Source organism: Alexandromys fortis, unplaced genomic scaffold, assembly GCF_014885135.2.
Source record: "Alexandromys fortis isolate MF-2015 unplaced genomic scaffold, M_Fortis_MF-2015_v1.1 scaffold_147, whole genome shotgun sequence".
Classification (NCBI taxonomy): Eukaryota; Metazoa; Chordata; class Mammalia; order Rodentia; family Cricetidae; genus Alexandromys; species Alexandromys fortis.
This window is the reverse complement of record NW_026068029.1, coordinates 2779199-2801604: the sequence shown is the minus strand read 5'-3', so window position 1 is coordinate 2801604 and position 22406 is coordinate 2779199. Positions and strand designations below refer to the sequence as shown.

At 35.4% G+C, this 22406-nt stretch overlaps 1 protein-coding gene across 5 annotated transcripts in view; it reads right to left on the bottom strand.

Moving 5' to 3' along the window:
- The window catches only part of Cnksr2 (connector enhancer of kinase suppressor of Ras 2), a 203627-nt gene that overhangs the window by 161292 nt on the left and 19929 nt on the right, over positions 1–22406 (bottom strand). For all 5 annotated transcript variants that reach the window (XM_050164390.1, XM_050164391.1, XM_050164392.1 and 2 more), the window contains exons 2-4: positions 8600–8763; positions 7711–7913; positions 2366–2453 (exon numbers count right to left, since the gene is read on the bottom strand). In XM_050164390.1, coding sequence (XP_050020347.1) covers positions 2366–2453; positions 7711–7913; positions 8600–8763 — 455 coding nt within the window. The remainder of the gene's footprint in view (positions 1–2365; positions 2454–7710; positions 7914–8599; positions 8764–22406) is intronic.

Genomic DNA, 22406 nt, shown 5'->3' with positions numbered 1-22406 from the left:
ATTAACTCCTTTAGTATAAAAATTAAAAATAAAAACAAACAATAAATTTAATTTTAATTTCACAGTATTACAATTGTCATGTAAAAGCAAAAAAGATTGATTAAATAACAGATAATTTAAATACCACAAATTTTTACCAAGTAACAGTAAAGTGTTAAGAATGTATTGTATTATTATGTGCACATACACTGTGCCAAAAAAAAAAAAAAAAACAAAGGCACAGAGATAAAGTCACACTCTAGAAAGAACATTTTTAAGAAATGTTTCTGATTTTTTTTTTGTTCTTGTAAATCATCATTTGTTTTTATTGGTTGCCCGCTTGCATTCTAAAGAGAAAGAAAGGGCCTAGAGTTTGGTGTGTTGAGAGATGAGAGGATCGGGAAGGAGTTAGGGAAGGGAAGCCATGATCAGAGTATATTGTATGAAAAAAATTCCAATAAAAAATAAAAATAAATGTTCCTGATAAGCCATAACCACAGGAGACACTAGCTATAAGTTATGTTATTGCTATTAGCTCTGTTCCCAAGAGCAATGCATGGCAATCAAAACCACCTAGAAAACCTTGCAGAAATGCAAGATCTTGGGCCTTACCTATAATAATACATTTGAAGTGAGGCCCAAGCATTTCAGTATTTAATATTTTTTTGTGCTATCAAAACAGCAGTTGGTCACACTGGACTCCACCACTCTGGAACACAGGTCAATAGATATGGCTGAAATCTGGCTAATTTTTATGGATTCTAAACACATTGATGTATTTATACCTTCTACTTTTTTGCCTTAAGAGAGATTATTATGACAAATACAATCTAGCCTATAAAGTCTTAAATATCTACTACTTTGATATGGCCCTTCAGAAAAATATTTACTAATGTGTACTTTCAATATACTATGCTTTTCCATTTTCTAGTTGAAATTTTTAAAAAAGTTATTTATCATTATCAAATATGAAGGGACACAGATTATTGGAGTACTTCTAAGCTAATAAAGTATTTCCCATCACCCTTTTCCTCCTACTGGGTTGCCTCATTCAGCCTTGATGAGACTTTGTTCCTAGAGCATCCTGTTATATCATGTTCAGTTGATATCCCTGGGAGGCCTGCTCTTTTCTGAAGGGAAATGGAGGAGCAGTGGATCTGGAGAAGAGGGCAGGTGGAAGGGAAATGGGAGGAGTGATGGAGGGGAGCTGAATTCAGAATATATTGTATGAGAAAAGAATAAAGAAAAAAGAAAATTAATAAAATGCCAAAAAATGTTTCCCATCATCATTTGACTAATGAAAGCTTTTCATTTCCATCATATCAATCTGATAAGTGTCTGATGTATGCCATGATGAGGCATCACAATGCTACTAACTAGACCCTAAATGAAAATAATGAGAACATAAAATATGAGAGAAATGATGCAAAAATAACTACATGATAGAAAAGTATATTGAAGCTAGTAAGTCTATATTAATAAAATTCCCTATTTTGAGGAATTATAAACAATATAGCAATCTGAGAACTATGGCTGACAATCAAGGACAGGTGGCTCAAGGATAAAGTAAATCACAATTTCACTAGCTTATCCAATAATTTTTTGCATCATTATACATTATTCCCATTCTCCCAGTCCCTGCATTACTGCATAATGGTATGCTGAGAAAGAAGCAGTGGCGATAGGATGCCACAAGAGTTATGGAGAGTTGTAGCTCTAAACAGCAATCCTCCTGGATGGATTTTACTTAAAAAAATTATCGTAGCTCTACTAGTAAATTTACTTCAGTCTCTGACATTTCTCATTGTTTTATAAAAGAATGGACTCCAACATTTATACTAGTTGTCGGACTCTTGAAGGCATTTGATCTTGGAATCTCCCACTTCATGTTTACTGAAAAATTTGCTCAGGTAATTAGATCACTACTAAAAGGCTCTTAGGTGTATTTATTTATGTCTACACACATAGTGAAATTGTATCTTAGAGCAAAAATCGGACTCTGTTGAATAGAGTGATTTCATTCTGTGAAAGTGACACAGTTTAGACAGTCCATTGACGATGAAACTGACAGGATCTTATAATAATGAAGTTAGAACTTCCAATTCATTTTTATATCTTCTGAGAAACAAAACTTATGATACATGCATACTTTTTGAATAAATAATTTGCTTTTTAAGAATTATTTGCTCACTAGGCAGTGGTGGCACATGCCTTTAATCCAAGGATTTGTGAGTTCAAGATTTGTGGTCTAGAGAGTGAGTTTTAGGACAGGTTCCAAAGCTACACAGAAAAACTCTATCTGGAAAAGCTAAAAACAAAATTATTTACTCATTTATGAAATATATAATAGCTAGTAATTTAACCAAAGGAAACTGTCAGTCAATACCTGTTGCACGATTGTTGTTAGTTCCAAGCAGAGCTGTATGACGTTGTTTCTTGTAACTGAATAGTCTGTCACAGCAGCAAATGGTGACCTACAAAGGTAAAACAAAGACTATGATTATTCAGAGCAGCTTTTGAAGACCACCAAAATGAAATGGTATAAAATATGATTTTGAATAATAATGAAATAAATTGTTCTAAAGCTTACATAGTGAGAAAACACAATATCTGGGACTCGTTTAGAATAACATGAGTAAAATTAAGAAGAATTAAAATTTAGAAATATATAGTTTTCTTTCTATCAAAATTTTCTTTATAAATTTCTTAATATCTAGTTCTCTAATGATTTTTAAATACTCCTTTACTAAATCTAATACAAAGCATTAAGCATCTAAGTATTTATTTCCAAAGAAACCTAACATTTTAAATATGACATTTACTTGAAATACTCATAATTAAAGGTTAGCAATATTACTAAAATAATGGTTACTGATGGCTTACTACATGTGAATCACTATTCTCATTGTGACATACATACTTAATTGATATTCACAGTAATTCTTATGAAATAGGCATTCTTTTGTTATTTCCGTATTACAAAAGAAAACAATGAAGGTAGATAATTATCTAGTGATTTGTCTAAGAAACAGAACGAGTGAGTGTGGGAGTTAGTGTTCAGACTCCTAAGTCTGAATCCAGAACCCAGAGTCACATGCAGTTAGACACTAACATAAATTTACCTAGGGTTTATCATTGCTTCAATCTCTCTCTAGAGATAAATCTCTTCTATTTAGGGAATTGTTCCATTTCATCTATCATGACAATTTTATATATAAAGAACTTTAAAATAAGATAAAATACTTAGCAATATTTAATTGTAGTGGATAAACCTTACAAATCAAATATAGACTGAAAAGCAAATCTTAACATTTGCTCAGCATCATTTATATGGAAATTTTATATTTAAGTAATTAAATTTTAGTTAATGAAAAGAAAAACATATTTATTACAGATAAATATGAGATCCACAATGATGCTCATGGATAGTATTCCTTCTACTTTTTAGCATCTAATTCTTGTGTTTTGTTTTCTGTGTATACTTTTTAGGACATGGAGTGTAGAAATATGGTTCAGCAGTTAAGAGTGCTTGCTTACAGAGGACCTGGCTCCATTCCCAGCACCCACATGATGGCTCACAACTCCAGTTCCAGGAGAACCAATACTTTCTTCTGACCTTTGTGGGTACTATATATGCAGGATGTGCAGACATGCACATAAGCTTAACACTCACAAACATAAAATAACAGTAAAGGTTAAACATATTTTTCAAAAGACTTCAGGATACACCAAAAAGGGGGTATGTAGAATGTTTGGATGAACTGCTATGTAGAAAACATTTTTTGTTTGAAAACTAAACATATAATAAGCATATACCTACTAGCAATATTTAACAGAAGTTTATACTGCTTATCAGGAAAACAAATTTCTCAATGTAATTGTAAATAAGATTCTATTACGTTTAAATTGGTATCAATACTTTCTAAAATTTCTATCAGTCAAGGAGAAATACAGATTGATACTCCTACAACCCAAGACAGAGGTGGAACAGTCACGTTCCCTAATGTATTATTAGGACTTAGAATTTGTGCTAATATTTTTTTTATATAATCACTAAAGATTAAAAATTGATTCACAGGTAAAGTTAAAATAGAAAACTATCCTGCAGCTTTTCTCACATTATGTTTAACCAAATAATTCACAAATATCCTGATGTCTTAATGTATCATATACTATACCCTATCTATTCTTTTAGCAACATCTCACCCTACTGATAACTTTTTTCCTTCAAATTCTTATTTTCTTTTGCTTCCATGACACTACTTTCATATAAGTTTATCTTTTATTCTAGTTACACTTCTAAATTTGTTTTCATGAGCTAAACTTCTTCCCTCCTCCTCCTCCTCCTCCTCCTCCTCCTCCTCCTCCTCCTCCTCCTCCTCCTCCTCCTTCTTCTTCTTCTTCTCCTGGGACTCACTCTGTAGACCAGGCTGGCCTTGTAGTCAGTTCCTGCCTCTGCCTCTTAAGTGCTAGGATTAAAGGCAACCATGCCAAACATGAACTAAACTTCTAATTGTTTTTCAATTGTTGGTGGTCCACAAGGTTCATTTCTTATTCCATAGCCCTCTATTCTTTCAAAAAAAATTATAAAGTGTACTGTACAGGCTTGGACATTTTCTGGATAACTATGATATCAGTGAGCAAAGAACAAGAAAAATCTTCGCTGTTGTGAACGACATATTATAGAAAGAACAGTTAATAAGAACAATTGGCCTAGTTTATAAGTAGAATCATACAACATGTTAGGAAGGTCTGTCTATGGGTTTTGAAAAATCAAGTAGGACAATCAAAATACATTCTAGCATTTTCCTTATATTTCCTTTGATTATTCACTGGGTTGACCAAGTCCGGCATGACTTATTCCTTCCAAATATCCCCATTCTCTGACTCTCCAGCTCTTATCTGACCCGAGGCCTTATTTGTCTATCCAGACATCTTGATATATTCTTATTATTGCTTCACTAATTAGAATCTCATAGCAGTGGAGAAAATAAAATATATCGTCGGATTGTTAGGCTCTATAAAGTACTAGGGCCATTTACTCATTTGGTTTTGAATTTAACCATCCTAGGTTGCCTAACTGTAAAATAAGGACAACCATTTTGGATTGTTTTGAGTAAATAATTACGTGCCTGAAGTTATTCATGTCAAAGAGTGTCATCATCATGGTAGCAGTGGTAGCAGTGATTAAATCCTGAAAAAGTCTCCAAAGTAGTACTCCTTTTTTCTAGCATTGGTCTTCTCCAATCTTCTGCAAGGAGGAATCTTTGAAATTTACAGATCTGAACAAAACAATGACTCTGGGCTGCACCCCACTGTCTTTCCTCTGTAGTGCAAATGTATTAGTAAGACCAAGACTTTCTTTTGTTCTTTTTATTTTATTTTATTATTATTTTTTTGAGACAGGGGCAAAGGAGGTAAACTTAGACGGACTGTCCTGAAGTGCAATGTGTAGACCAGGCTGGCAGGCTGATCTAGAACTCAAAGAGATCCACCTGCCTCCTCAGAGCTGGGATTAAAGGCATGTGCCACCAAGTTCAGTTTTTTTTCTTTTAACTCAAGTTGTTAAAGCAATGTTAATGATCAAGCCAGTCTACAGTTGAAGTTTTCTGTGATGAAAAATAATAAACATTCATTTCTTTTTTCAACTTTCAAAAATCTATATAGAACTTAAAATTATCCCAATTTATCTTTTTGTGTTGCTTTTAAGTACTTATTTAATTTTTAGGGTCAAAATATCAAATAGCCTCTAATTTAACTGAATACTGTTGACAAAGTACAAAATTCACACCAACTATTTTCTTTAGGACTTTGTCAAACTGTCACTTCCTATAAAATAAGCATAAAACAACTATGACTTGCATGGCTTCAGGGATTTCTGTGGGTGTTTGTACATGGAGGTGAATTGATGCTTATCAAGAGTTGTATTGATGATATAATGTAATGATACATAATACAACAGAATCTCCAAACTATTATATTATAAAAATTAATTTAGAGTATGTATACTTGGGCCTACCATTTGGAAACAAAAGCATTCTGTAATCATTCTATGCAAGGAAAAGAAAATATAATGAAATTTACTTAAATCACTTTAGTTTGGGATAAACAAATGTATAGTTACAGATTAAATAATAGTGACAGAAAATAAAACTAAAACTGATGTGTTATTTAAGCATTAACAATTAGCCTATCTTACTGACCAGAGGTAATATTTACTATGTATGTAAATATGGAGGTTATTTCAGCTTAGAGGAACATTCTTTTTTAAATTATTATTATTATTTTATTTTATTACTTAAAAAAATACCAATCCAAATTCCCACTTCTTCCCCACCTCCCACTTCCCTCCCACTCCCTTCACACACTCTCCCCCCCAACCCCCCTCCAGTGACGGCAAGGCACCCTGTCCTGTGGGAAGTCCAAGGCACTTCCCACTACATCCAGGTTGAGCAAGGTATATATCCAAAGAGAATAGGATTCCAATGCCATTTAACATTTTATCATGAAGGGAAATAAGGGCAGGAACTCAAGATGAGAACCTGGAGGCAGGAACTGAAGCAAAGTCTATGGAGGAATGCTGCATATACTGGCTTAAACCTCATGGCTTTCTCACCCTACTTTTTTTTATGGTGTAATTTTAAATAGGTTTTTAACTGAAAGCTATATGATTACCCCACAGCCAACATTATCCCAAATGGAGAAAAATTACAATGCTATTAAAATCAGGAATGAGATAGGGCTGTCCTCCTTTTATATAAATTATATGACTAGGCCTGTCTTAGATGGCATTGAATGTCAGGCAATACCCCTTACCCATCATGGGAAAGCATCCAGGTCAAAACACATTTCCTATCTTAGGTTGAGGCAGCCCCCGAAAAACCTCTCCTGTCATTGGCTCACTGGTCACCCATCACCTAGTTCAGCCAGATTCATGCTGAAAGATCCTCTGGGGCAATAGCTAAGAGGACCTGCCATGTGGCAACATTGACCTGAGCTTGCCTTTGGTTCTGACACCATGAAACCATGAAGATGATGCTCCAGCACATGTAAACACTCCTTAAGGAGGTTGTGCCTGCTCAATCCTAAACAAGTCTGCCCAAATTGGAGCCCTTTAAGTAAAGTCTCAGTGCTGGTGTGAGGAACCCTGGTATAGTTAACTAGAATAATTTCAAGAACCAATTTGTAAATTGTGCACTCCAGGGTTCATGAATAACAACAATAAGCCTTTTACTGTATAACCTAAAAGTGGTCTTTAACCAAAACCAATAGCAAAACTAACTGCAATATTAATTTGTAAATTTAGCTCAATTTGAATGGCCAAGGCATTTGCAACCTGCCCTAAGAAGGTATCCATTGTGCTAGCAGAAGCAACTGACTGACTAATGGAAAGTCCAGCAGCCTTAGCTGCTCTGGCAGCCACAGCAATGGCTGCCAATATCATGGCATGGCCATAGGCAGAGGAACAATCCTTGGCACTCGGACCACCACAGCCAGCTCCTCAGGATCCCAGCCACTCTTCAGTTGACAGGCCAGTGTCTATTTGATCTCTTGGCTCTGTCCAGTCTTCAGACTTCTGGACAGGAAAATCCACAGCATGCCCATAACCAGATATTTATTATTTTTACTTTTCTATCTGACTAATATTTTCATAAGGAAATGTGAAGTAATGTGATGATATAAACTGGCATATGAGGAGGAGTTACTTATAGAACATGGGGAAGAGTGTACCTGTCCAACCAGGCGAGGAGACTCTTGGCTGCTCCAATCAGATCCACAACTGAGGTCAGAAAGTCATTGGGCAATTTTCTGCTGGTCCTCCCATCATAATGGCCACTCCTTCTCCTTCCTGTTATGAAGTTCTGTAGATTTTTGGCAGATGCATTCAACTTGTGAGAAAGGGTTTTTAGATTTTCTGTTTCTAAGCCATAATTCTGAATAATAAAACAGAGAAAAGTATATTTAATGTCAATATGTTCTTTATTTATTAAAAATTTATTGATATAAAAAGAACGAAATGAGTACTTTATTATGCAATGGCAGTGGGACAATGTTAGAATTACAAATGAGTAAGATAGATTCCTGGCTTAGTGGAATCCAGTCAAATGCGTGTTTGGGGAAACCAAGGAAGACAATTATAATAAAGATAGATGTACTAGCTAGTTTTTATGTCAACTCGAAACAACCTAGTCATCTGAGAGCTGAGAACGTCAATTGAGAAAATGTCTCTATAAGATCTGGCTGTCCACGGGAAAGTCTGTAGGGCATTTTATTGATTAATATTTGATGTGGGAAGGCCCAGACCACTGTGGGCAAATTCCAGGTCAGGGCTGTTACACTGAGAAACCCTGTCTCAAGAAACAAAAACAAACAAAACAAAAAAAAAAGGAAAAGAAAGTAGGCTGAGCAGGCCATGAACATGAAGAGGAAGCCTGTAAACATGACTCTTTAATGGCCTCTGTATTTCTTCCCCTTCCCGGGTTTCTGTCCTGATTACTGCAATGATGCACTGTGATATGGAAGCACAGCAAAAACAAATAAAAGAGAAAGAAACAAAACAGCAGACAGTGGAAGACAGGAGACAAGAAAGGTTTTCTTTCCAACCTGTTTAAATCCTTACCAGTGCACACAGAAGGTCAACTGCCTCCAAGATTAGCTCCTGATGGCCAATACGGCTGACTCCCAGATCTTCCAGTTCCTGGTGTGTGATGCGTAGCAGCTGATCTCCGCTGATCTTCTCTCTCTCAAAGTTCTTAATATACTGCTGCAAACAGTCATCAAGACCTACAAAATAAAATTAAAAAAAGAACAAAATACAAAAGAATAATTGTTGAAAGAAATCAATGGATGGACAGGTGGAAAGCAAGCAATAACTCCTACCATGCCACAACTTAAATCCATTTTGCCATTGGTCTAGTCAAATCCCTCATTTTTTTTCTCATTCTATATGTAAGCTGTAGCAAAAAAAATAATTATATTCTTCGTTGTTTGATGTGGGATTCTCCTCTGTATGCTGTGAATACCATCTGTTAACAAAGAAGCTGCTTTGTGCCTATTGCAGGGCAGATTAGGGCAAGGCGGGAGTTCCAAGCAGACAGAGGAGGAGAGAAAAGGCAGAGTCAAGGAGAAGTCATGTAGCCACTGCAGGAGACAGATGCCGGACAGAACCTTACTGGTATGCCGCAACCATGTGGCCATACACAGATTAGTAGAAATGGGTTAATTTAAGGTAGAAGAGCTAGTCAGTAAGAAGCATAAGCTAACAGGTCAAGCAGTGTGGTAATTAATATAGTTTCTGAGTGATTATTTTGGGTTTGGGCAGTTGGGAAACAAACAAGCAGACGTCAATAACAGTTGTTAGATCACTATTCCTATTCAAGCTTTTCCAGGTAATCACTGAAAACCTCGCCTGTCTTCTAACTTCTAATTTGAGACAAATATTCAGAATGAATAACTACTTTTAGAGTTAGAGTATCATAGCATTTCATTTTCTTTAACGCTATTTCAGAGCGAGGGTCCTCATTCTTCTTACCTAAGCCTAATGAATCTATCTTCCTGTACTTTGAACTCCTGTCTTCTATCATGGTACCACTACTTCAATAATTTTAAAACTAAATACTTTGTTTCAATAAATTTCTATTCTTTGATGTCTTTTATACTTAAAACTCTGCTATCCTAAAGATAAACTTTAAAAAACACTGATTTTTCTTCTGGAAATTTTATAGTATTGGTGAGGATGAAGAGGAAATTGGGAGGTGTCAAATAAGGGGACTATTGTTATCAGTTTTAAATCTTGGCCATGCTCCAACAAGTATATGAGCAATACAAACTGGACTTAATGTTTTTAATTTGGAGTCCGAGGGGGTGCTAGATGGGAGGGTAGACCTGGGAGGAATAGAAAGCTAGTGTGATTGGGGTGCACTGAATAAAATTAAGGAATAATTAATAAAAATATCATGTTGGGGGAAAAGAAATTAAAACAGCAAGATTAAGTAACTCCGTAAGTATACATAGTAAGTAACTGATCAGAAAATCAGAACTAGAAGATTTGAAGTTGGATCTTTTCTGACTACATCAGACCACCTAAAGACTAAAAAACATTTCCAAAAATAAAGTGTATTATATTCTTGTAAAAAAAAAACAAGGCAGTATAATGGGAGAACACTCTAGCTATTTATGAGACAAAATAACATGAGGTAACAGCGTCCCACTCTTTTTCACACAGGTGAAAACAATGCTAGCAAAAACTAGCAAGGACTGAATTCCATGCTGGCATACTTCCAGGAAGTGAGGAAAATGTAAAGTACCTGACAGACACACAGTCTAAAGCTCCATTCAAGTAAAGGAAAGGGAAAACCACCGCCACTAGTCTTTCCACAGCACTGAAACCAATACAATACATGCTGACTTGGAAACGCTTCCTTAGTTTAGTCAATGCCATCATTCAGTTACCCTCTGCATAAACACGGCTGCAATCTAACAAGTAGCATACAATTCATTTTCACATGCATTCTCAAGAAAACCGAATGAAATAGAAAAAGAAGGCAACTTTCTTCTAGGCCTGTACTCAATTACTCTGTCCTAATTTCTTTTAGAAAAAGACCACGACTTCAACAGCTTTCTGTTAGTTATTTCCAAAAAAGTCGTCATGCTGAAGAACAATACTACTTTCTATATATTTGTGTGTGTGTTCACTGTGTACCAAGCACTAATCTAAGTGCTTTACAAATATTTCCTTATTTAATTTTTTATAGCAAACTTATTAGCTGCATATCATTGTCTTGATTTTGTTGGATGAAACCTGAAAATTTGGAGCCAGGTCTAGGATTCTACACCTTATAAATGGTAAGGTGGGACTCTAAGGCAAGTTCCCTTTCTCTGCTTTTAAATACTACACTGAATTGAGAATGGAGGGAAAATGGAAAGGATTGCTTACAATTCTCCAGATCATACCGGTAATTAATGTCTAAACCTTTTTCCATTTACAAAGCTAAAGACGTTGTTAAAAAGTTTAAATTACGATTTCTATCAAAATAAACTTAACTGTTCCATTTACAGATGCAAAATTCAGTAGGACCATGAAAATTGAAAGTAACAAAAATATGGTTACCCATATAATATGGAGCTAAAATAGTGATACAAACAAGCGCACACCAATGAAGCGCAGATTTATTAGAATGTACAAAGCACTATCACATAGACTCTAAATTGTCTAGGGGTTAATGTGAAGGAGGAAATATGATTAGATAGAATTTAAAACATTCAGTAGGTAAAAGCAAGCCAATCACTCATTTAAGACTATCTGTTCATGATCTTTAAGTCAGCAAAAAGATTTCTTAAGGAAATATATACCCCCTGCACCTAGCCTGAGCAACATCATAGACCCAACCCGGTTGTTGGTGGAGCTGTGGGTGAGCCAGAGCCAAAGTAGTGATTGCCAGAAAACAGCCCCACCCTCATCTGCCATAGGGTGGCATGGACTGGAGGGAGATGCTCCCCCCTCACCAATGCACAATAGAGCCAACACTGTTAGCACAGGTGTGAATGGGCCAGCTCGAAGTTGTGAGCGTGGGTGGGGAAGAGCTGCCCCTGGCCATCAACACCTGGACACATGGAAGAGCTGGCCCTGTGGTCATAAGAGCAGAAGAACTGTCCCTGACCCTCACTAGTTGTACCACCTGGGAGAGCAGGCCCTGCACCTCACCTGGGTAACACAATTGAGCCAACCCTGTTGGTGGAGGTGTGGGTGAGCCAGCCTCAAAGCTGTAATTTTGGGAGAGCTGGCCCCACTGCTCATCTAACAGGTGGCAGTGTGGGAAGGTGAGAGATGCCCCCCCCCCATACTCCTTGCTCCTTACTGCCTGCAACAGATGACAGAGCAGACCCTTCCCAATACCAGCTTTAGCACTCAGGAAACGGGTCCTGCCCCTCACCTAGGCAGCACAGCAGAACTGCCCAGTGGTTGGAAGTGTCCATGTTATAGACAAAGGAGAGCTCTCTCTATTACTCATCAGGTATGTGCTAGCATGGGCAGAGGAGAGATGTTCCCCCACCTCCTGCCGATAAACACCTGAGAGAGGTGGAAGAGCTGGTTGGGGTCGGTAGAGCACAGGGCTGCCCCTACCCTTCACCAGCGGTAGTACTTGGAAGAGTGGCCTCTGTGCCTAGCCTGGGCAACACAATAGAGCTGGCCCTAGTGGTACAGGTGTGGGAGAGCCCACCCTGAGGGAGTGAAAGGAGAACTGGCCCAACCCTCACTCATCCCTGCAAGAGGTGAATTAGTAGGGGCAATGCTGGAGATGAGGACAGGGGAGGATTGGCTGGTATGTGACTTGGCCTGCCCCAACATCCACCCCATCGATGACCTGCTGGAGCATGTGAAGGAAGCTGACTTACAGACCCAAAGCTATAAGCTCTCCACAACAAAGGGCAACAATTGGATGTCCAAGAAGAGTCCTAGTAAGGACCCAGCATCAATAGTAGTAGAAACTAGAGGCCTTGAACCAGACCAATAACTCTTTGCAATGACCACTTGCAAGTAAAGATATATGGACAAAGAAAGGGGTTTACTGCGCGACTCACTGTGTAACACTGCAGATTCCATGGCCAGATTCTTAACTTTTTTCCATTTTCTTTTTTTCTCTTAAACTTTGGCGGGGGTGGGGGGGTGCAGGGGTGGAGGACAGATGCAAAGGGATGGGAAAATGAATGGGATCAAGATACATGGTACAAAAGACAGAATAAATATAGAGAAATGCATACTGTGCCCTACATCTAGTCATAGTGGGTTGTCATGTAGAAAAATGTATGTGTAAAATTATTTCCTTTAATGATGCTACAATGTATAAGAACATATGATTCCATATAACAACATATTAATAGAACCTATAATTCTATAGATTAGATTCATAAAGCATATAAAATGCTATTCAGATGAATTGCAAATAAATAGTATTACAATATATTAATCAGGAATCTCAGGTTGCTAGGAGAGTATGTTCTCCAGGGAAGACAGGTTCTGGGGAAACCAGAAACCTTATTTCCATACTACATTTCCCTAATGCTCTCATTTTTTTTTCAGATTTAAACCAGTTTTCTAAAGTACTGCCTGCATCTTACATTTTTACCTCATTATGCACCTCTATATGATTCCCCTTTGGAACCTCTCCTGGCTTTTTCCTATAGCATATTAATATTTTCCCAAGTCCTGATACCGACTTTTAATTATTCATTCAACAAGCAATTAGTAAATGCCTGTTTGAGAGTCAGGTATTGTTCTAGGGAGCACGGAGAAGAAGGTAACAGAATCTGACATGGTCCCTTCCTTCCTGGAACTAATATTTTATTAACAGAGAAGCACAGGAATTATGGAATCATACAAATGAATCTAACAATTCACTGAGGGAAAGGTAGGGGAGGATAGAAGAAAGGAGGGCAGGGGAGGGGAGGGGAGAGGAGGGGAGGAGAAGGAAAGGACCTTGCTCCAAATCAGGAGACCAAGGACAGGCTTTTTGTGGAGAAGGGAAGAACTTCTATCTGGAGAAAAGTAGGGGTGAAGGAGGCAATGAAGGAGGAAAGACCACTAGACGCTGGAAACAGCAAAGTCCTAGGGAGACAAAATGCATGGGAAGTGTGAGAAAATGAAAGGAAGACTAAAGGTTTTGTTCATACCTATGCTGTGAAAAACTCTTTGGCTTCAATATATAGAACAGAACTGGTAACTACATTTTCTTTTGTTAAAGAAAGAATAATCTGTTAGTAACTAATCTTCCAGCTTGGTCCTATCACTCGGTCAGCTATTTCAGCCATATTTATTGAGTATCCATCTTTCCCAAACATGTCTTTCTTTAAGACATTTGACTTATCAGTCCTAATAATCCTTTTTACTATCTACTGAGTAAGCTACACAAATGAAAAGACCTACAAGAAAAAGATACTATTTAGAATTATACTCATGTTCTCCTCAATAAGAAATCGTAATTAAAAGACAATGTGGCAAGTGGTACAAATTTCATTTAAAATCCTGCATCTAGAAGTATGTTCAGATAGATGTCAATTTTACCTTTAGGTTACAGACTATCATTTTAACTCAGGCTTATTACTTCTGACTGAAATAGCCTCAACAAAAGAAAATCTTGGTGTAAAGTAACTGCAGAAAAAAAATGGCCTCATCCACTATTAAACTTTATCTCAATACATCTCCCATGATCCTTTCTTAACATGAAACAAATCTTATTCATAATTTAAAATTCAGAGTTTAAAGCCACATTCACTGTTATACAAGCATTTTCCTATGACAAATGAATGTCAACATTATTACTATTCAATAATCTCTTGAGGGCAAATAACAAAAAAACAACCCTGTGGTGTCTTATAATTTTTATGACTAGGACAAGTTCTAAAATATATGGCCCAATTTAATTTTTAGTCAATATATTTTGTTACTAATCACTAAACAATCATTTGCTATGCTGAACATTAAAACTGAAATGAAACTACAAATATTTCTTTTACCACATGTGAGGGTTTATAATTAGAAAAAACAGGCCTACATTAATCCTATAACTATTTCTGATAGGGTATCAAAAATATAAGCAGTGTTTTACTTTGTGTATCAGAATCAATATGAAATATGTAATTTAATTGTCAGATATTTTACTCTGTTACACAAATAAGATATTTCAGACTATTTTCCCCCTAAAGTTTGTGAAATATCTTTAAAATAATTCTGATTACTCAAAAATAATAAGTTTTCATTGTTTTCAAATTATATATACATATAAAGTATTTGCAGATATGATTGAATCAGATTATTATTTATTTTGTCTGGGGTGTGATCTGGGATTTTGTATTCCTATCATTCAGAAATAACAATAAATAGACCAGTTCACTCGCCCAAGGCAAAAAGAGAATTGTTCTTTTTCTTTTTTAAAGTTGTATCATTATCAAATAGGATACATAATAATACAATTCTTGGAAATAATAGGTTTCTGTTTCCAAGTATCTAGAAATTATCAATTGGGGATGAAAGCACATATAATGACAGAAAAGAATCAACAAATATTTACTATAAATGTATAGACTACAAAGAAACACATTTTTCATGCTTTAAGTTAGACAAAATAAAAGGGAGGAAAAAGCTACTCCAAACTAATTTTAATTATGTTTATTTAAATAAATCCCTAATTGGATATTTAAGGGCTTATAAAAAGCAAAACATTAAAAGCATTAGAGAAATTCACCAGCCTAAATGAGCAATAGTCTCATGATTCCCAATATTGTTACTATCAGTTATAAATGGTATACTAGGAGATTTTCAAAAATAGGAAAGAAAGCACAAATGATAAGCTCCAAAACTATGGGTCTTTCAATATTTCCTATAATTACTTTTCTCAGTAAAATAGTTTCATTACACAAGCATTCTATTACAATCAATTTCTACTCGAGAATCAAATGTGAAAGATGTCATTAGAAATTACTGCTCTCCTCAGCGCTCAGGGACTATTAAAGAGAGGGAGGAGAGACTTAGGAGTCAGAGGATGGAGAACACAGAGAACAGGGCCCACTAAATCAACTAAGCAAAGCTCACAGGGGCTCACAGAGATTGAAGTGACCAAGTATGCGTCCTGCCTAAGTCTGCACTGGGTTCTCTGCAATTAGTTCTCTGTGGTTGTTTAGCTTGGTGTTCTTGTTGGACTTAACAGTGGGAGTGGGGGTGTCTGACTCTGACCTGCTCTTGGGACCGTTTTCCTCCTACTGGGTTGCCTCGTCCAGCCTTGATATGCGGATTTGTGCCCAGTCTTATTGTATCTTGTTTCATCAGTTGTTTCATAGAGGCCTGCTCCATTCTGAAGGGAAACGGAAGAGGAGTGGATCTAGGGGAGAGGAAAGCTGAAGGACTGGGAGGAGTAGAGGGTGGGGTCTGGATGAATTTTAGAGAAGAATCTATTTTCAGTTTTGAAAAAGAAAAAAAATTACTGATTTCCCTCCATTCCCTCTGGACTCCCAATTCTTTCCAGTGGGTCAGAATACTAATTGCCTGATAATAAGGAAGGAGGGCAGTTGTAAGAAGATGTGTGAGAACAAGTACAGGTGGGATGCCAGTACCTTAGCTAACACTGTGCTGTGATCGCTCCTTCCTACAGGGGCACCGCTGCCTCTCCAGCCATAAAGTAATCTCTCTAACAAACTGCAATTGCTCGCTAAGAATTTAAGAATTAACTTTTATATGCCATTTCCAAACTCTAAGTCATATTTTAATATGATACTCCTTTTGCTGGCAAGTGAAGCTAATGAGTTTTAGCACTATGAGTCTTCTTATTAAATTCCCACTAAAAAGAGTACTTTCATAAACGGTACTTTCTAAAGGAAAGAGGTATGAACATTGTGCTTTCTCAGGTTTCAGAATCTAAAAATGATGGTTTAAAGTATCACTCTAAGGTTACCAATGCTTAAGTTTTACAAGAAAACAAAGTATTTTTCAATTGTCTCTATAAAAAAATAAAAAAGCAATCAGCCCTTCTAGAAAAAGGAGACCATGAAAGAAGAGAAAGAGAAAGGAATGTGGGGAGGTGAGGGCAAGGGCAAAGATCCAACACATGTAATGATTTTATATTTTGTAAAACACTACTCAAGAAACTTCTTAGCTTGGCTCAACAACAATGTATTCATTCACCCTCCTATGAGACTTTGGCCCCTGCTTAAAAGCAGCTGTACAAACAATCTTTTCATGAGTTTTTATTTCAATCAAATCCTAAATTCTTCCAATGGTGAATTTTAATGAAAAGACCCTAAGGGATATAAGATTTACATGCATATAAACATAATACCACTGCCTTCTACAGAGGCCTTCATTCAAAATAGCTATAAATGAACCTGTGAAAGCAACAAAGAACTTACCAAAATATATCTTGATGAGCTACAAGCAGGGGTTTTTAACTGTCCTGCAGATGTTATAAGCATAACAAGAGCAAAACTTGATATGCACAAAAAGAAATTTTGATGAAAGCTCTAGAAAATACTGGTTAAAATTCCTAAGTTAATATAGATGATATTAATATTAGCTTTTGAATTTTTATACTTGAATGCTCCTTTGCCAAAGGTGTTCAATATTCATAATAATTTTAATTTTTTGTAGTGCTGAGAATTGAAGCCAGGGCTTTATTCATGCTAAATTATGAACTTTATTTCTGAACTACTTCTTCCAATCACTTATGACAACTTTAAAACGTAGGCTAATGAACTCAGTGTACTTTTACAGAACTAGAAAACATTTCTAAGGAACTTAAAATGAATCCTTTTCATTTCACAAAGAAAATAAAAATATACTAAAATATGTAACAATGCAAGAAAACATATAATTACTTTTTATTGTCATCAGTCACCCTGGAAACATGTTCCCAATGGTTATAGCATCACAGATTAAAAGTAATTTAAGAGGAATATGATTCATTCAGCAATGATGAAGGCAATTTTAAGTTCCTGTTAACATTTTATATATGTTCAAGTTGTGAATAATGAACTCTAATCCTGACCTCCTACTAAAAACAGTAAATTGTTTAAGGTGCAACCTTGTTTCTTAATTCAAAATTGAGTCATGTCCTCCTAGGAAATGATGCATGTGTGTGCATGTGGTGTGTGCAGATTTCACTTCGCATGACAACTCCAAATCTCAAAAGGAGAGTAAAACAAAATAATTTCTGCTTCAATTAAAGATGGTTCATTAAGGATTGTGTATTATTGGTAACCTTGTGAGAATCATATAAGAAAAGGAAGGAAGGGAAGAATGAAGGAAGAGAGGAAGGAAAAAGGAGGGATGAAAGGAAGAAAAGTGAGTGTAAGGAAAATTTAGTATAGGAAAGAGAATTATTGATTTTGAGAAACTGGTCCTATCTCAAAATAAATATGGTCAGTGTCTCTAGATTCTTTTTTAAAATTAAAAGCCTTTTAAATTTTTCCTTTAAATAAATAAATATATGAATATGATATATTATTAACATTCTTTGTATAGTTAGAAAACCTCAGGAAGATTAGAAACCCATATTTTGGATAATGATTTCTTAAAATGTAAATGAATATGAAACTGGTTCAACTACTTCCATTCCTTCTTTTCGTGACATGAAATAACACAGAGAGATAATGGAACTTTAATAGAACAACCTTTTGTGAGTCATGATGATGCACGATTTAATCCTAACACTGTGGAGGTAGAGGCGGGCAGATCACTATGAGCTAGCTCAAAGCCAGCCTGGTCTATTACATAGGGAGTTCCAGGCCAGACAAAGCTACAAAGTAAAACCTTGTCTCAATAAAACAAACAAAATAAATAAACAAGCTCAATGATATTTTTGTATACTTTTTGGTCTCATATAGCTTTGTTTGGACATTTTTTATTGTTTGTTTTTAATTTTTGAAATTATAATTACAACATTTCTTCCTTCAGTTTCCTCCTTCCAAACCCTCCCATATATCCATCCAGCTCTCTTTAATACTCATGGCCTTTTTTTCACTAATTCCTATTTCATGAATTTATACATATATATTATATATTTATATTATATATAAATATAATCTGCTCAGTCCATATAATGTTCTTTGAAAAGGAGGGAAAAAACCAACAGTCCTACCCAGTTAGGATGCCTATGAACTCTAACAATGAGCAGGATGGCACAGTAACCCTAAGGGTGCAGTAGTGGCACACAAACATTGATAGCAACCAACTGTTCTCTAATTGGATTTAAGACCTGCTCACCAAGAGGAAAACCATGTCTAGCACTGGAAACCTAGCTAACTACTCATTGCTAGTGAAGTCATGATTACTGGAAGAAAAATTATAACCACTAATTCACTGAACCAGCATAATGCCTAACAGCAATCTATAAACATTTGTCCTTACACCACAGATAAGTATAGTCTTAATCCCTTATCAAAGAAAACTCTCTTTGCAACCGATGGGGACCACTACAGAAAACTACGACCAATCAAAATGAAGAGTAAACATTGGGAAAGAGGGGACAGAAAGGTTGCAAGAGCCAGAGGATCAGGGAATTTGTTGTGAGGCTGTGTCTCCTAGTCATAGAAGCTGCACCTGTAAAGTCTCACCAACATGACTGTGCAAGCATGACCTGAACAATGATATCAAAGGACATGCCATACTGAATGAAGAAAAGTCCACAAGACTGCAACCCTACATAAGAACTATAGGCAACCAAGGAAAGTTGAAAGCAAGAAAAGGATTCTAATTTGTTGTCCAGTGCTAAATGGTCAGCCCAAAAGACATACAATTTTTTGTTTTGTTTTATTGGTATTTTGCCTGTATGTGTTGGAGTTTTGTGGGGTTTTGTGTGTGTGTGTGTGTGTGTGTGTAGCCTTAGATTTTTATGGGTTTTTGTTTTTCCAAATGTGACAGAAAGAAAGGGCATGGAGTTGCAGGAACTGGTAGGTGAAAAGAAGCTGGGAGGAGCTGCTAGAGGAGACAGAATATATTGAATGTAAATATGCTTTCAATGAAAAAAGAATACCCTTTGGCCCGACTACTAGTTGTCTAGTGGTCCTGTTCCCTCATGTATGCTTTCTGAATTTCAGGAAGAATGCCTATAGTTATGTTCAGGAAATTTATAAACAATGACAGACTAGATTTAGATATTCTAAAGGTTCAGTAATAAAAATATTAATCATTGATAGGATTTCAAAATAAAAGTTCTTAAAGCTGAAACTACATTTAATAGAAAATCTAATAGCAAGTTACTTCAGAAAATAAAATAACAACATTTTCATAAATATAAAAAAATCATCCTATGCACAAACTTCCTTCCTAAAACTTATAAAGAAAATATTTAAGGCTCAGATATTACCAATGATAAACTAAGTTTTCTAAACCAGTTATTCGGTTATGGGGAGATGGGCGACTCATCTTTTACTTACAAAAGAACTAAAAATGTAAGCTTTGGCATATTAATTAAGCCTTCACAAAGGAAGAAGCATATTTAGAACAATTCAGAATCACTATGATCAACAATGAAACTCAAGAAGTGGTCTCATTAAAGGTCAAGAATATTTAGCATTAAACCAGTCTTCATTTTCGTCTTAACAGATATAAAGAGAAAATAAAATTAGTAAGAGTTATGGATATTATAAGAAGAAATCTAGGGACAATGCATATTATTAGTAGAAAAATAACTTAAAAACAGAATAAACATCACATTCCTTAAATGTAGTTCATAGTAACCTTATAGACAGCAAAGTCAGTCAGAAAATGGAATAAAAATTCCACTCATAATATGAATAAAAACATTAAACTAAAAAAACAGCGATGTATATTAGTTTTAATTTAAAGGCCTCAAATTTCCTGACTGTAGAAAGAAACTCCAAATAAATAAGAAAGGCTATATCACATTTTGGATGAGAAAATTCAATAGTTTTAGCACTATTTTTCCCAAAATTAACATACTAATCCAGTTCAATCTCATTTAAAACCATTGTGGGTTCTTAAAACTGATATTTGACAAACTAAAGCTAAATTTCACACAAAAGGAAAAATGATTAATAATTAAGAATCATTTGATAAACCAAACCTAAAGGTAAAGGAAACTGCTTGTTCAGTTTGCAAATGTTCTATTAAACATCATGATGCTTTGAAGTTGTACTAAAAGAGAATATTGGTAAATTCTGCTAGAACAACTAGCTGGTTATACATTTGGAGAAAGTAGAACTCTTTAAATTTTTTTAAATAAAATTATAAAATAAGATTTAAATACATGAGAATACTGTATCAATATGAAGGAAAAGATCTGTCCTAACCAAGATACATTACTGAGCTGGCATAAAACAAGAACTACATCAAAATTAAAACATTTTTACTGATAAAAGACACTTAAGGGATTTTTTTCAGCATAATACATATGATCTCCAACCTGTAATAAAAATCCATTTTCCCCTTTCTACTCAAGTTATGCTTTAGTGAACCATTGTGGACTTTTTTTTTGTTGTTTTACTTCTTGCATATCCACCCTCATATAGGCTTTTATAGTTCACAGCCAATTCTATGAAAGATTAGCCATTTAGTATGCAGGTTCTCTCCATTAAGTTATCCTTGCAATCTGGTATACTTTATGCAATGCTTTTGTATATTTGTATTTATGAAACAAGAAGGAACAGCAAAAGAATGTGCCCATGTGGAAAAGATTGTTACAGAATGCTATGTTCAGGAAATGTTTTCAAAGTTACTATTTAATCAACAGCATCACCGGAGAGCTAGCTCAGCAGTTAAGATCATTGACTACTCTTTCAGAGAGGACCCAAGTTCAATTCCCAGCACCACACGGTAGCTCACAACCATCTGTAACTGCAGTTACAGGATACCTGGTGCAGAGTGTTGGCCTAGCATATCCAAGGCCCTGGATTTGAATGAACTTCACCAACCCTTCCCCCTCCAAACAGAAACAAGTTTCAATTGCTAAATTTCTATTGTCTAAGTTTCTTAGTTTTAATATATGATTATCATTTAAATTCGAACCAAATAATCACAAATCTGTGAAAGCAGAAAATTAAGAATTTAAAGCTACTAATTCAAAATAAGTGATAGATTTCAGTCATTATACTCATTAAAATTAATTTTTTTCCTAAAACATAAGACAGCCAAGAAGCATTTCAGTTCACCATTTGTCGTGAAACAGGAACAACTAGGTGGATTGCCAATGATATGAAATTTTTCTGCTGACCCTCACAGTATGACTCAGTGCTGTCCTGGAGTGGCCACACTACTTATGGTGGCAGGAAAGGTGTTACTGATCCTCTTTGACACCTGCAATCAGAAACTGGATATTGTGATGCAGTTCATTCTCTAGTGATTATTAAAAAGTTTACCTTTATTACAGGATGGAAAATTTTCAAAACATCTGAAAATTAACATGGAAAAGAAAATAGCTCTAAAATGACAGCAAATGCTGCTAGAAAAGATGCTTGGAATAGAAGTATGATGTGTTTGAGTAGAGAAAGAAAACGTTTCCATATCAAAGCAAAAAAGAAAAGAAAAAGTACTACTCACTTTCACCTACTGATTGAATACTTGATAGAACACAATAAGAGGCCTACAAACAGAAAACTTGAAATATCTTAATATATTTTTAAGTTTTTATTAGTAATAGTTACTTATTTAGCATCATTGTATTTATTTTTTTAAATTACCAGAAGTCTCACTATGGTCATGTAATTTACATGTCTTATTAAATGCAGATGTCACACTATAATAGTAACTCTCAATTTTAAATAAGTATTCTTTGAAATCTGTTACTTTAATTGGTGAGGTTTTAACTAACTCTAGGATATTGAGATGCTGAATAAAACCAGAACGAGAATAGTATAAAGTATGCAAAAGCCTCAAATACAAGAAAGTACTATCAAAATTTAGTTTTATAAGATACTATGAT